The sequence below is a fragment of the Camelus dromedarius genome, chromosome 8, assembly GCF_036321535.1.
Source record: "Camelus dromedarius isolate mCamDro1 chromosome 8, mCamDro1.pat, whole genome shotgun sequence".
Lineage (NCBI taxonomy): Eukaryota > Metazoa > Chordata > Mammalia > Artiodactyla > Camelidae > Camelus > Camelus dromedarius.
In genome coordinates this window covers 2,269,178-2,285,654 of record NC_087443.1, presented here as the reverse complement: position 1 = coordinate 2,285,654, position 16,477 = coordinate 2,269,178, and the positions used below count along the sequence as shown (strand labels likewise).

Below are 16,477 nucleotides of genomic sequence, written 5' to 3'. Positions count from 1 at the left end.
GTGAAAAATTGTTCAACATCATTAATCATTAGGGAAATGCCAATCAAATCCACAATGAGATACCTATTTACTCCTATTTAGGATGAAATAACAAATGTTGGCAAGGATGCAGAGAAACTGGAACACTTGTACACTTCTGATAGAAGTGTGAAACGCTGCAGCCACTATGGAAAACAGTTTGACACTCAAAAAGCGATATATAGCGCTACCATGTGAGCCTGCAATTCCAACTGCTAAGTATATACCCAAAGGAACGAAAGCAGTGACTTAAGGAGATACCTGTACATCAATCGCTCATTGTAACATTACTTACAATAGGTAAAAGGTGCCAGCAACCCAAGTGTCCACGAACAAATGAACGGATCAACAGTATGTGGTATGTTCACACAGTGGACTCTTATTCAGCCTTAAAAAGGAATGCAGCTCTGATACATGCTACGACATGCATGAACCTTGAAAACATTACGCTAAGTGAAGTAACTCAGATATGCAAGGACAAATATATAATTCTGCTGGTATGAGGTACCTAGAATAGTCACGTTCACAGAGACAGAAAGTAGATTACAGGTCACCAGGGGCTGCTGTCAGGAAAAATGGGGCGTTATCACTTAATTGTTCCAAAGTTTATGTTTGGGGTGGCAGAAAAGTTTTGGAAATGGATAGCGATGATGGTTGCATGATATTAATGCCACTAAACTGTACACTTAACAATGGCTAAAATGGCAAATTTATGCTACATATTAATTTAACACTTTAAAAAATTAATAATGTAATCACCCAAATCCATTGAATAGCATGCCTTAGATAAGTGAACTGAGTGCTATGTGAATTATCTCTCAATAAAGCTGTTTAAAAAAAGGACAATGCAGTAATCAGCTTTTGAGGGGAAAAGGCTGTGATTCAGGAATTTCATAAGCAGCCAGTTGTTCACATATATGGGCAATAGAAAGACATTTTACATTTGGTGGAGCTTAGAACATCTACTATCTATGTGCCCTTCTTCAAAAAATTACTTGCAACTAAGGAATGCCCTTTTCCTTCCACCCATGTGTCTTGGTCCATTCAGGTGGCCAGGTAGCTTATAAACCACAGATACTTCTCACAGTTCTCGGGGCTGGGAAGTCCAAGATCATGGTGTCACCATGGTCACGTGAGAGCCCTCTTCCAGGATGCAGCCTTCCTGTCATGGCCTCACGTGGTAGAAGGGACAAGGGAGCTCTCTTGGGCCTTTCTTATAAGGGTCCTAATCCCATTCATGAGGGCTCCACCCTCATGCCCGAGGCACCTCCCGGAGGTCCCATCTCCTAATACCACCACAATGGGCATCAAGGATTTTAACATCTGGATTTGGAGGGGAACACAAACATTCAGCCCATAGCCCTTTTTTTTTTTTTTTTTTTTTTACATTATGGTTCAAACCCATCTCCTTCCATGAATCCTTCTTAGTTCTTCATATATATTTTTTAAGCCTTTATTTGCCTGTCACACAAATAAAGCTGGATGAGTTGGAGTTCTTCATACTTTGAATAAACTTCTTCCTTTTCTCTCATCAGTAGTTTCCCATTTATATTTCTGTTATTCCATTTATTATGATCTGCTTTGTCTTATTCATTCATAATTCACCTTGCAAGATCTTTGGGGAAGGAATCCTATTTTGAACATCTTTATATTCCCCAAAGCACCTGACACGGTGCTTATCCATGTCAGGTACTTAACTGGCACTTGTTTAACTGAATTTTCTAAATCTCTTCTATCAATATTAGTTATACATTTTCATAATCTGAACAATGCGCTGTTTCAGTTTCTTTGAAATTAAATTAGTTCCTAACCAAAAAAGTCCAAGATTTAATGCACTACAGAACTAATCCTGCAATGAACTTAATGGTGTTTGGCAAACAGTTGGTGATTAAATATTTACTTGAAAAAATACAGTATTCAATTTTAATGTTTTCCGGTAATATTTCATTTTTGTGAGACATCCAAAGTAATGGTTTTAATAAGAACTTCTATATTAAGGTTCTTAAAGCCAGTTGGCTGTCCAAGTGTAAAAGCTGCCTCAACACTATGAGATGTCCAGGATCCTTAGACTCGGGTGCTCTGAGTCATAGACCAGGTCTAGTACTTTTCCACTTTAAATGTGAAGCGCAACAGCAACACGGCTGTCTGTCACCAGAGGGACTAGCTGGCCACCCAGGAATGGTTGAATGACTTTGAAGGGCGGTGTTGTCCAACCAGCCTGAGGTATGGAATCCCCATGATAGATACAGGAGGCGCCTTTATCTCAGGAACAAGATAAAGATCCCAGGAGGCAGGTGAACACTCCTGAGTTCCCTTGTCTCTGCCTCCATTCCCAAGCAAACTCAGCCCCATCCCCCGAATTCGCTGACGGGCACAGGGTATCTTTACTGGGATTAAAACCTTTAATCAAATTACAGCCAGCTTGACCTGGGGATTGTTTTGCTTTATTTAATGTTACCCTCGTGAGATTTATTTAATCATTGGCAAATTAGGGAATCATATTTCCAATTTTGGAGAATGATTACAGCTTTCAAATTGCATCCTGGTTAAAACAAAAAACTCTTTCTGCCATTAAAGAGTCTGCTATGACAGCTAGCAGTATTCATTTGACAATGTCTGAAAGATGGTGAATGCAATGTCTCCAGTAATTATTCTTGCAAACATTAATTATTCGCTTGCCATCATGTATTAAATGTTACTGTAGATATAGCTAAGACCAAGCCAGAGAAAGTCTGTATTAAAATAACACTTTCTTAAACTGAACAGAAGATCTAAGTAAGCAAGGCAAACGAGTACAGTGTAGCAGGCAAGGTATCTGAACTACCAGAGCTCCGGAAGGTCCTGAACCAACTCTCTGGGGATGATGTTTGGTGACCTTCCTTTAAACACTGAAGTTTTATCTGTCCCCCAAAGCCCAGAAGGAATGTCTCCCACTGAAAATGTAGCATACTTAAAATTCCAGGGTTTCGAGAATGCAGATGGCATTTGTTTAGCTCAAAGGATGTGTCAACATTTTATAAACTCATTCTGTAAATTAGGGCCAGGGAAGCTGAGTGTCAACTGAAAGTATAAGCAATCTGGTGGGTCCATTTTTCTGGGGAGAGGGCTCTTTCGTCAGCTGCTCCAAGGGATATAAACAAGACAGTGAGAAACAGGAGGAATGCTGAAACCAGTTTTTCCAGGTTGGGACCTGCTGCACCACCTATTAGAAGTGTAACCTTGGGCAATTTGTTTACTTTCTCTCCCCCCACCCTCCTTTTCCTGTAGGTTAGTTAAGCGAAGCAGCGGGGGTGGAGAAGGAACAGAGGGATCTGTAACTGGCCGTGATCAGTTAATTGTAAACCCCACTGCACTCTTGCCCTCTGACCAGTCAACCTCCCTTTACTTTGGTTTTCCTATCAGTAAACAAGGATGATAACAGAAACGAGCTTATAGAGAGCCTTCTCCACGGCACTCATCTTGCTTTACAATGGATTTGATTACCATTTGCTGTACCCTCTAGGCTGCAGGACCTGGGTCTGTTTTGTCTCAATGTTTTAGCTTCAATGCCTGGCCCATAACGGTGTCAATAAATAATTGTTAAATAAATAAACACCCCCAACAATTCATAGGATTTCAACAACTGAACTTTAAAAGCCAGTATACCAAGAACTCTTGTCTTTTAATGATTTTGGTTATGTCCCCCAAACTACAGAAATTCTAGGTTTTAACTTGATTATCTTAATTGCACTACACCTTCCAGGCGGAGTCAGAAAATACTGGCTAGTTCACGTAATTCTTTCAAATCACCTCTATATTGAAATTTTAAAGGAAAACAAAAGCAAAATACTAAGTTGGTTTAGGCTGATGAACTTCAGGTTAGTTTAGATTGCACTGAACTTTCACCAGTTTCCTTCTGCGGTTATGAGAAAAGAATTTGCTCTTAATGAATTCTTTTTAATTTAAAAATAATTTCTGATTTCCCTCCATGTTTAGGATATAAAGCTCCAGGATTCAAAGATAGAACTTTAAAAACTGTCAGGGCCCTTTTCCCTCCTTATATTTCATTTATAAAAGTAAGACAGGTTAGCAGTCAGCAAGTTTAGCTCTCAGTTTGAAAGAGCCCTTTTGCCCCTTTCCTGTTTGCCCACTTCTGTCCCCCTCTAACCTTAAAAGAACCTAACTGTAGGAATGAGATCTCTAAGCAGTTGAAACGAACTCCTGACTTATGCTCTCCTGAACGCACACCAGGCTTCGCCTAACGATACTTTTTCTAGATAAAAAGAAGAATGAAAAATTGAGCAGTTAAAGACTGATTAACTCTCCACAGCCCCCTTAGCAATCTTGCAGGCAGGTCACCTGGGCTAGATAACCTCTGAAGAGAGAGTCAGCCAGTCTGCATGCAGTGGAGATGGTGCAGAACCCAACCTCCTGCCTTAATGATTCACTGACATCCTTCCTCCCATCTCTTCCTTAAAAAACTATCATGGCTGAGCAGACTCTTCAGAGATGGTCTCAGGACATGAGCCACTGTTTCCCCAGATGGCTGGCTTTTCTGATTAAAGCACCTTTCCTTTCTACTGACATTTGATTATTGGCTTTTGAGTGGCAAGCAGCTGAACCTGAGTTTGGTAACAAGTTCACCCACCCTCTTAAGCTGATTAAGTACCACATTCCTGTCTATTAAACAAAACATCAAGTTGCTCTTAGGCAAGATGAAAAAAAAGAAAGAAAGAAAGAAAGAAAGAAACCCAAATCCAAAACAAAACCAGAAAACCCCCCACAACAAAACCAAAAAACCACAAAACAATAACAGCAACAACGAAAACTCCAGAAACCACAAAGGCCAAACCAAAGCAGAAAAACAACAACAAAAAAGAAAAACCCCCACAACCCAATAAAACAACACCCTCTGCACACTGGATTTTCTGAGTAAGTTTTCAAATAATCCTTACAATTACCCACAAGGAGAATCCGTCCTGTCTCTCCTAGCTCCTGGTGTTTGCCAGCAGGCCGTGGCATTCCTTGGTTTGCAGATGCAGCACACTGATCACCGTTGCTGGCACACAGCTTGTGTGCCTCTCCTTTGTCTTAAAAGGTCTCATACTGAACCAAGGGTCCACTCTACTTCTATATGACTTCACCTTAACTAATTACACCAGCAACAACCCTATTTCCAAGTAAGTGCACACTCTGAAGTACTGGAGTTTAGGATTGACTTCACCACACCTTTTTCGGGGGGACACAATACAACCCACGACAGTATTCTTAGAACTTTGAGTTGTGTGAGTTTTTGTACTAGAATTCACTGCCCCTTAGGTAGGATGTATTCCTTTAACCTTGTTACCCTTTACTGACTAAGAAAAAAACTGGATTTGTTCACTTTCAGCTGAGAAAGTAAACATCTGATGACTTGCTAAAAACAGAGACTGATAAACAACACCTGGGTTTTCTACTTGGCTAGAGGATAGTAAACGACTAGTGCCTGAAAGATTATTTTTCAAGAGATGCATCAACAAACTCTGAGACACAGATGAAAATTTAAAAACTAGCCCTTACAATCCTAACAAGATCTTCTGCTATTCAGGGGTCTCTCCTCTCCCTCACTCTTGTTTCATTCTCTCCCCACTCACTCCATTTTTCCCCCTCCAGGTATGGCCATCTTTGGTAAGGATGCTATGTACATTATTATCATTTTGCAGATTTTAAAAACTGATGTATAATCACTAAGTACAGTCAAATGAGAACAGCAAGCAAATTTGTATTTTTTTAAGTTAGTAGGTGTCATAATTTTGTCTCTATTTTATATTTTCCAGATTCATTTGCTTTCCTCCTATTATGCTCAGCCTTACATCACTGTCCTTTATTCTCAAATTCTCTCGGGTGCTGCTTCTCCCGACTGGAATGGCCTTACCTGGCACACACTTCTTCAGAATCCAGCTTTTTCTTTGAAACTTTCCCCCAAACCCTTGGAGTTCTGAGTTCTTTTAGCACATTGTATGTGATTTTTATTCTCTGTTCTATTATTAGTCTTAACCAGACTGTGAGTTCTCCTGTTAATAAGACAGAGGTGAGGGTGTGATGCAGCTTGCCTCTGCATTCCAGGTGTGCAGCCCAAAGCCTGGCACCTAGTTCCCGCTCCATAGATGCTTACTGTTCAGAAGTGACAATTAACATGCACAGATGTACTTCAGTTTTCACAGCGCGTTCGCACGACCTCATTTAATCCCTACAACCTCATATAATAGTAATGGTCGCCACCCTATCGTTTCTCGTTTGCAAAGTGTGGAGCGGAGACTGAGAGGTTAAGTACCTTGCCCAGCGCCAGTCAACAATAAAACGTGACTAGTACCTGGTCTTCCACTCCGAGGACCAGGCTCTCGACACCACCTAAGAAGCTGAGGCCAGCGCCAGCTTCGCACCACGACTTCCCCGGGAGAGACCCTGCGGACGCCCTCACGGACGCCGGCCGGAGATGCGCAGACCCCCGCGGGCCACCTGCGCTCCTGGACCACGTCTCCCAGCGCACCCTGGGGCCAGGCCTCCGGTGATTGGTGATTGGTTGCGACGGCTCAGCCAATACGGCCGCGACGAGCCCCTGCAGACCAATCCCAGGCCGGGGGGGCGGGCCCTCCGGCTCAGAGGCTGGATTGAGCGCCGAGACGCCCGGATTCGCGAGCCGCCTCGAGCCTGAGGGGACGGTGAAGCCTGGCCGCGCGCCTCGGCCGCCACGTCGTCCTCCTCCTCAGGCCCGGCCCGCGCCCCGCGAGAAGGAAGCGGGCGCCGGAGCACTGTCGCGGCCGGGGGCCCGCGTGTCCTCGCCGCGCCCGGGCCGTGAGGGCGGCGGCCTTCGGGGAAAGGCTCCGGGCCGTCAAGTGTGGACAGCGCGTTTTCCCCGCCGCGGCCCCGTCCGGCCCGGTCCGGCCCAGCCCGAGGAGGAGGCTCCGCAGCATGTCCCCCGCGCTCCAGGAGCGGGCGCCGTCCGGTAACGCCGCGCGTGGTCCCCACCTCGGGGGTGGTTCTAGGGGCGGGCGGCTCCTCGCGGCTGGCGGAGGAGCCCCGAGGGCCCGCGTTCTCGCCGCGTCCTTGCTCCCCCGCCCGCGCCCCTTCCTCCCCCGGCGGCCCCCGCCCCCCCGCGGCCCCGCGACGCCTTGTGGACCTCGGAGTAGCTTCGCTTAGCGTTTGACACCGCACGTTCCAGAAGGGCCCTGTGGAAGCTCCGCGTGATTGAACGTTCCTGTTCAATATATACTTACTGAGCACCTAAGCCCGAGGAAGTTCAGGTGCCGAGTGACAGGGAAACGCAGAGTGGCGGGTGCCCCGTAGGCGGGGATGAGGAGTAACGGGGAGACAGACGCTGGCTATCAGGGAGAATAAGGAGTTGTAATACTGAGGTTTTCAGGTCAGGCAACGGGGACGGGTGATGCCATTCACAGAAATAGGGCTATCAGGTAGAAAATGTGGCAAGTTTGGTTTTGGATATTAGAGAGAGGGGCGGGTGGGTTTCTAGGGGGTGATAGCAGGTGGGCAGTTTGAAATCTGGGTCTAAGAGTAGAGCCGAGGGTTTCTGATAATTAGAAGGTCATTGGTGACTTTAGGAAATAATTTCAGTAGAGGCAGAGGCAGGAGCCCCATGGAGAAGACTGGCTGCAGTGTAACTGCTGAAGGTGGGAAGGGGTAGATGGGAGGAGCAGTGGGAGGGGTTGGGTGGAGGTGATCCTGTGCTCTTCCTTAGGTCTGAGGGGTGGGGAAGCAGTGTGCTGAGCTGCAAGAGGATTTTGAGGTGGAGGGGGATTAATTTAAGGAGCTCCCCAAAGACTTTTTTGTACAGGATTAGGTGAAATCACCTGTGAGTGAAAAGGATGAGGCGGATTTGGTGCTAAAAGAAAGCAGAAGTTTGAGACAGCAGATATGGAAAGGAGCCAAGGAAAAGGTGAACCAAAGAGGCTCAGATCAATCTTAGGAATTTTTGGTGACTCCAGTCAGCACAGTTTTGTGGCTTTACAGTAGTTCTTGGACACCAGAAAATAGGATTGGAATGAGTAGTCAGGGCTGGGAATTAGAAGTCAAGAACGTGGGGAGAATTGAGACACTCCAGAGTGTTAGCTGGTCATTGTTTCAGAGATGGTGCAGAGGCGAGTAAGACCCTGTGGGCAGGCTGTTAACTAGTTGTGGCAGTAGGTGGGAGAGACTGTTAGAGCTAACAGTTTAAGTGGCAGTTTGGCACGACTGATTGTTTTCAATTATCTGTCACTTACTCCTATTGAGGGAGCTCGGGCACACAACCACCAGAGGGACACCTGAAGACTTTCTCCCACAGCTGGCCTGGCCTTGTGGCATTTGGCTCTTTGCTGCCTGTTTTGCTCATCTCTGAAACAGGAGTTAGTACAGCCTGCTTTAACCTTGGTTTGGTGCTTTACCAGTAATTTTGTGCTATGTGTAATCTTCTATTTCATTAAGCATTGTTATAACTTAATGGAAACATTTTGGGACAGCATTTTGGAAATGCTGCAGTTATGGGTACATATTTTATGAGCCGCATTTACTCCCTGTCGTGAATTATTATAATTTAGTTTAAGCTCCTTCTCCACACGTGTTTTTCTCCTTTCACTTTTTAAAGTCAGATTTTCGCTTTCTTTATTAAAGCAGGTATGGAGAAAACTCTGCAGGACGAGATTGAAGGCATTCTGCGGGAGAGGATTATGGTGCTTGATGGAGGGATGGGGACCATGATCCAGCAGCACAAGCTGAGTGAGGAAGACTTCCGGGGACACGAATTTAAAGATCATTCCAGGCCCCTGAAAGGCAACAATGACATTTTAAGTATAACTCAACCCGATGTCATTTACCAAATCCATAAGGTAAAGCATCCCCAGGTTCTTATATTTTCATTCTATGATTCTGCAGTCCCTTTCATGTCCTGAGGACTGACCACTGTATCAAGTGCTCTGGAGGATACAGAAGAAAGAGGTGATTTGTTCAGAAAGTAGGTGTTGGGCACCAAGTAAAAGTCATGCACTGTATTGAGTATTCAGGATAAGGAGATGAGGAAGGTAGGTTTCTGCCTTTGAGGCATTTAAACTGCAGTGAAAAACCATAAAATCCTGGCTAGATTAAGGTTTTCATATACACTGTCTTATTCAAGTCACCACAACGGCCCTGATGAAATGAAACTCAAAGATAGTTGTTATTCTCATTTTGTAGATTTGGAAACGGAGCACTACAGAGGTTAAATAACTTGCCTGATGTTTACAGAGGTTTACAGACTTGAAATCACATGTTCTTTCGTGCCATTTTTCTGTCTTTAATAAAAATGCCTAGTGAACATAAAGAGATCAGAGGCAAGTAACTGGGTCTTGCTAGACTTTTAAAATTTAAAAAGAAATATAGAACTGAATTACTTTGTAGGTTATCATATGAACTTCATAGAATTAATGACTAGAAGAGATAATAAGGTGATTTAATCTGTTTTCCTGGTCTAGATTCAATTTGGAGGGCAAAGCATATTTACCAGTTAAGTGAGAAAGTTTTTATCTTCTGGAGAAGGGCATTGTTTCAGACTTTCTTTTTTTTTAATTGACATATAATTGATGAGTAGCATTATATTCAGATGTACAACATGATTCGATATTTTTATATATTGTGAAATAGTCAACCGAGTAAGTCTAGCTAACGTCCATTACTATACATAGCTGCAATTTTTTTTTTTCCTTGTGATGGGGACTTTTAAGATCTACTCCCTTAGCAACTTTCAAATATACAATACAGAGGATTAACTTCATTCACCATGCTGTCCGTTACATCCCCATGACTTATTTATTTTATAACTGTAAGTTTATACTTTCTGACTCCCTTCAGCCATTTCCCCCACCCTCCCACCTCTGGCAACCTCCAGTCTATCTGTGAGCTCCGTTTATTTGTTTGTTCAGAGTCCACATATTAGTGAGATCATGCATTATTTGTCTTTCTCTGATTTCTTTCACTTAACATAATGTCCTCAAGGGCTATCCATGAATGGCAAGATTTCCTTCTTTTTAAAGTTTTATTATACTCCATTGCATGTACATACAACATTTCCTTTATTCATTCATCCATCAGTGGACACTTAGATTGTCTCCATATGTTGGCAGTTGTAAATAATGCTGAAGTGAATATGGGGGTGCTTTTATGTTTTTGAGTTAGCGTTTTTGTTTTCTTTGGATAATATCCAGAAATGGAATTGCTGGGTCATGTGATGGTGCTATTTTTAATTTTTTGAGGACCCTCCACACTGTTTCCTATAGTTGCTATACCAATTTACATTCCCACCCACAGTGCTCGGAGTTCCCTTTTCTCCATCCTCACCACCACTTGTTATTTCTTGTCTTTTGATAATAGCCATTCTGACAGGTGTGAGGTGATACTTCATTGTGGTTTTGGTTTGCATTTCCCTGATAAGAAGTAGTGTTGAGCGTCTTTTCATTTACCTGTTGGCCCTCCATATGTCTTCTTTGGAAAAATATCTATTCAGATTTTCTGCCTATTTTTTAATTGGGTGGGTTTTTTAGCTCTTGAGTTGTACGAGTTCTTTATTTTGGATATCCTTAGATACATGATTGGCAAATATCTTCTCCCGCTCAATGTGTTGCCTTTTCATGTTGATGACTTCCTTTGCTGTGCAGGTGCTTTTAGTTTGGTGTTTATTTTTGCTTTAGTTGCCTTTCAGACTCTTCCTAAGGGGGAAAAATCACTTAGGTCATTTAGTGATTAAATGATTCATTGAGTGGGAAGGGATCAGTCTGTTGGGTGGTCAAGACTTTGTTCTAGATAAGATGCAGAGTGGTTTTCATCTGAGAACCATTCCCTTCCTTTGGTCATAGTGGGAATTGTAGGTTCTGGAGGATTTAAAATCGGTCCTTAAAGAGGTTTGCTTCTGCAGGTTTTTCTGCTAGGCCTGAGAGTATATAGTCAAGTCACATTATAAAATGCCAGTGTATTGTAGATCGGGAGTGCCATTGTGGGTGTGAATTGCTTGGTGTGGTTACAAACATCAGTTTTTAGGATGCAGTTGATGAGATCATATGATGTACCATGCCATGTGGCTTTGTCATTATTCACATGGATTATCACTAAAGTGTTGGCTTCCTGAGGGCAGGAGTTTATGCCCATTTTTTTTCCTCTCTCTCTCTTTTTTAACTTTTTTTTATTGAGTTATAGTCATTTTACAATGTTGTGTCAAATTCCAGTATTGAGCACAATTTTTCAGTTATACATGAACATACATATATTCATTGTCACATTCTTTTTCGCTGTGAACTACCACAAGATCTTGTATATATTTCCCTGTGCTATACAGTGTAATCTTGTTTATCTATTCTGCATTTTGAAATCCCAGTCTGTCCCTTCCCACTGCCCGCCCCCTTAGTTTATGCCCATTTTTCACTACTGAATCCCTACCGCCTAGAACAGTATCTCTCACGTAGTAGTCAGTAAATACATTTTGAGAGAATGAATATTTGTGCTGTATATTAGGTAGGCATCTAGGTAGAACAACAAGTTTCCCAGGAGACGTAATAAAGCAAAAATGGCCATAAATACAATAAAGTACACCTGGCTATCCTGTTCACAGGGGAAGTGTTGACTAGCTGGAGTTCTCTGAATGCAGAGACCATGTCGTGTTACAAAGAAGAGAAGGAGACTGGGTTGTTGTCACACTTAGTTATTTCTAGTGGAGTTACTGACCATAGAGCTAATTCCCTGGTGTTTAATTTTAATGGAATGCCCAAGTTCTACTGGTAGTGTAAGTACCTGACCCGAGCATTTTTGATTGTTATGTGAGTGCCAGACAGTAAGTTTTTGATTGTGGAGACATCCATTTCAAAGGCATCATCTCAGTAAACACAGTGCCAACTGTGTGACACAGCTGCTGTGTAAGCCGCCAGACAAGGAACCAGGCCTCCCCAGCCCGTGAGTTGCCCCTTGGTTTGCATTTCCCAGCTCTTCTGCCGACAGTCTCCATCCAGTTATGTGGAGTTGGGTTTACTCACTATTGGAAAACCAAGAGTCTAGAGCATTCACCAGATTGAAGTTGAGACGGTGTCCAAAGAGTGAAACAAGGAAGAAAGGTTTCAAACAAAGAGAACAGGAGGGCACCAAGGTCCTCCAGGTTTAGTAGGGGTGCAGATCTGGTTTGGAGGGACCAGGGTATGTGTCTGAAAAATGTGGTCAGCATCGAGATCTCAGAGAGAGTGCCGTTCTCAGTGTGATTCTGTTTGTGCTGAAACCGGGAGACGGCAGAAAGAACAAAGTGATGTTTGTATAGGGCCGTCGTGTGCCAGACACCTGATGTGTTACCTGTGTCATCATATGGCCACCCTGTGAGGTCGGGCTATGATACTTTCAAATGAGGAAACTGAAGCTGAGAGAGTTTAAGGAACTTAGCTCAGTTCACACTGTGTGAACTTTGTCTGAGTTCAAGTTCCGTGTTTATTTATACCACATGCCTTTCCGTGATATCCCTCTATCTGTTCGCATTTCTAGCCTCTTGTCTAGTGCAGCACCTTAGACTTAGTAAGTGGTCAAAAGGTGTTTGGTGGTGGTAGTGCTGAAAAGCCAAGTTTATTGTTAGGGGACAGGGATTCTAAAACTCATAGCATTGACATTACTGTCTCTTCTTGCAGGATTACTTGCTGGCGGGGGCAGATATCATTGAAACAAATACTTTTAGCAGCACTAACATTGCCCAAGCTGACTATGGCCTCGAACACTTGGTAAGAACTTCATTTTTCCTCATGTCTAAAGTATTCATAAGCATCTGCTGCACTGGCCATTGCTAGTGAGAAAACCAGCCAAAGCTGCAGAGTCAAGCTCATGCCTAGTTATCTGTTGTCTGTGACCAGACAGCTCATTCATTTTCCACCTGGCTTCTTTCATGGGCAAGTAATAATCACATGCAACTGATGTTTATTGTAAAAGCATGATTGGCCATGTGCACAGTTTTGTGAAGCCTTCTTAAGTTGGGTGACAGATTTGGTTTCCTTTTTTTAAATTGTGGCAAAATATATGTAACATAAAATTTACCATTTTAATCATTTTTAACTATGATTCATTGGCCTTAAGTACGTTCCCATTGTGTGCTACCATTCCCACCATCTATCCTTGGAGCTCTTTTCATCTTATAAAACTCTACCCATTAAACAATAATTCCTAGTCCTTCCCTCCCCCACCCCCTGGGAACCGTGATTCTACTTTTTGTCTTTATGAATTTAACTCCATAGATGCCTCATATAAGTGGACCCATACAGTATTTGTCCTTTTGTGCCAGGCTTGCATCACTTGGGTTGTGGCTTGTGTCAGAATATCCTTCCTTTTTAAGGTTGTATAATATTCCATTGTGTGTATTACCACATTTTGTTTATCCATTCATCCATTGATGGACGTCCTGCCTTTTGGCTATTGTGGACAGTGCCACCATGAGCATGGTGTACAGGTAATCTGTACTGCATCCCTGCTGTCATTTCCTGAGTATATACCCAGAATTGGAGTTGCTGAACCATATGGTAATGCTGTTTAATTTTTTTGAGAAACCACCATATTATTTTCCATAGTGGCTGCATCATTTTATATCTGCACCAGTGGTGTACAAGGGTTCCAGTTTTCCCACTCTTCCCCAGCATTTGTTCTGTTGTTTTTGTGTTTTTTTTCCCTGTGATAGTAGGCATCCCAGTGTGGGGTGAGGGATTTGGTTTCTTTCTCATCAGCATGATGCTCCCAGAATCAAATTTTGTAAAATGTTGATGATGGACATATATGGTAGATGTTACAGTCCCCATTTCTGGGTGGGGTTTTTCCAGACACATGCCTGTGTGTTCATGCACGTAGTCCTGAATACTCTGACACTGATTCCTTTCATGATGTTGGAACTTTGTGAAATCACTTGCTTTTTGGGTTATTGAGGGAAAATGAAATTGAATTGCAGGTACTTTTGTGTTGTTTTAGGGCAGGAGTTGGCAATCTCTTTCTGTAAAGGGCTGGACAGTAAATACATCAAGCTCTGTTGGCTACATAGAGTCTCTGTTGCAACTGCGCAGCGCTGTCGTCATAGCATGGGAGCAGCCACGGGCAGTGTGCAGATGACTGGGCTTGGGTGTATCTCAGTAAAACTTGTAGGCAATACTTTGTATGTTTGTGCATACTTGCTTTTTATTTTCTAGTGAGAGGGTTCGTGGCACTTTTCCAAATTCTCAAGAGGTTACATAATCTAGAAAAGTTCAGACCCTGATTCCAGCCATTGTGCAGTGTGGGAAGCCAGGGCTGGAGAAGTTCCTGAGGGAATTGCCTGGGCAGGTGGTGACTGAGCTCGGTTTGAGAACCCAGGTCTCCTGTGACTGAAGCCCATGCTTTTTCCCTTACTGTGCTTTTTTCTAATTCTCTGAATATGTAGCTACCTCAGCTTATTCTGTCATGCCACACATTCAGAGATTGCCCTTGCTGCCTGCTAGCTCATGATTTTGGGGAAGAACCTAAAAGCAGTTCCCAGAGACTCTTGCTTTTCCTGTTGCCTTCAAGGCTGGGGCAGCTGATAGGCCTTTTCAGCTAAGCTTTCATTCAGACCTCAGATAATTCACTACATTTCCTTACTAAATAAAACTAGGTTTTAGAAGGTCATGAATTCCTTATTTGTCTTACGGAGGAAAGAAAGGACGAACTAACGTCTGCATTGATGTGTTAGGCCTACCGGATGAACAAGTGCTCTGCAGGAGTGGCCAGGAAAGCAGCCGAGGAGATAACACTCCAGACAGGTAAGGAGCGTTTTTCTTCTTCTTTTTTTTTTTTTTTCGAACAAAGATGCTTCCTTTGCCCTTCTCCTCTGTAATGCACTGTCCTCACTGCCCTTTTCCTTTGGTGGAGGTTGGCCTTCGGCCCTCTGCAGACACCGCTGGGGGCTTGTTTTAGGTTGCTTCTCTGCAGTGCCGTGATCGGGCATTCAGTGTCTCTCTGAGCTGACTGTCTCTGTGGGCCTTGGGCTTAGGGTTCACTCTCTGTTTACTCTGCTGTTAGGGTGCTATGTTCTTTGTGACCGGGACCGTGGCTTCCTTGTATGTTTATAGCTCAAATGATTTTTCTCCTTTTGGAAGTGCATCATCAGGTTATGGAGGTACAGCTGACTGTTTCGGTTATTTTGGTTATCATAAAGATACTAGATCTTATTCCCTTCAAGCTACCCAGATCCTGTGATAGTGGCTTTTTAGGTAAAGAGAGATCGTCTTTTGAGCGTTTTCTACTTCATGGCACTAATGTCTTTGAAGGCACTGTGTAGCACGCAAAAGAGAGTGCCATTAGATTCAGTCCTCTTGGTATTTGAAAAGTGGCTCCCTGAAATAACTAGCCTCCTGGCTGGCTGCCATAAGAACACTTGAGCACCAGCTGGAGGGAGGCTTTGATGGAGGGAAAGGAATGGGAGAAATATATGGCGCCCCTTAAGATTTGGAAATATGAAATTATTGCGAACAGGAAAGATGTAAAGCAAAATTGTTAGGAAGTTAGACACAGCATACTAATGAAGACTGAGGCAATTTATAGGAACTCTGTTTCTGGGAGATAATGTTTAAATCTGGAAAGGCATAGACTGTTACCCCAACAGGATATTAAAACAGCTACAGCATGGAAGGATAAGGACATTTTTCTTATGGTCAGACTTGTAACCTTTTCAAAGGCTGGATTATCAACTAGCTGTTAGTCTTCTCCAGTTAAATGGTAAAGCATAACCCAGATTATTGCATGGTTAAAATCACCAAAAGCAGTGAGCAGTATGACCCTGGCTTCTGATACAATATGTAAATGAACACAACTTCTCAGGCTCTTCTAGAAGCACCTAGACTCTATCCTAGAGGAAAGGTTATTAAAGAATTACCAAAAGAGTTGATCTGTTTCATACTTTAATTTCAGGCTTTATAATTATTAATTGTGATTTAGTATTTTCTCCCAGTGAAGGCCCTGCCCTACAGTGTTGGAGAGCATTTCAAGGTCAGTGCTGCTGTGAGGAGCTTTTGCAGCACCTGTTTTAAGTTCATGACCTTCAAGTTTTCTTAAGAGTAAGGAGAGGGAATTTGTCCAAACAAAGCTATGGTGGTAGAAAAGGATTACCACCTGAAATGCTTTGAAGCCAGATATGTGAGAATTCAGTTTTGAGGTAGGCTTGGTGATAACGTGCACATATGTTATATTTCATAATTTCCCCAGTGGGATCCATGACAGCCCTTGTAATCAGACATACATTTGCAGTAAAATCTGTGAATCATCCACTAAGTGGGAAAAAGACTACATATAGCCCCTTGTAGTTTAGGAGAGGTCAAGTTCTTTTGTCAAATGAAGTAAGGAAAAAACTTGGGGCTTTGCGCCTTTTGGATTTCAGAGTTGTACACAAAGGATTGTATGCCTGTGTTTTAGGGGAAATCTTACAGCCTACTGACTCACAACAAAAACGTTGAGCTATTCAGAA

At 43.0% G+C, this 16,477-nt stretch overlaps 1 protein-coding gene across 5 annotated transcripts in view; it reads left to right on the top strand.

The window, feature by feature from the left end:
* Positions 1-6,684: 6,684 nt before the first annotated feature.
* Positions 6,685-16,477, top strand: part of MTR (5-methyltetrahydrofolate-homocysteine methyltransferase) — an 89,075-nt gene continuing 79,282 nt past the window's right edge. For 3 of the 5 annotated variants that reach the window (XR_004139484.2, XM_031460806.2, XM_031460809.2), the window contains exons 1-4: positions 6,685-6,982; positions 8,644-8,858; positions 12,657-12,746; positions 14,708-14,777. Coding sequence is in view for 4 of the 5 variants with exons in the window: in XM_031460806.2 (XP_031316666.2) it covers positions 6,949-6,982; positions 8,644-8,858; positions 12,657-12,746; positions 14,708-14,777 (409 nt within the window). In the remaining variant the exon portion in view is untranslated. Of the gene's footprint in view, positions 6,983-7,863; positions 7,931-8,643; positions 8,859-12,656; positions 12,747-14,707; positions 14,778-16,477 lie in introns of those variants that run through there. The other 2 variants (XM_031460807.2, XM_064487829.1) reach the window with 2 other exon arrangements.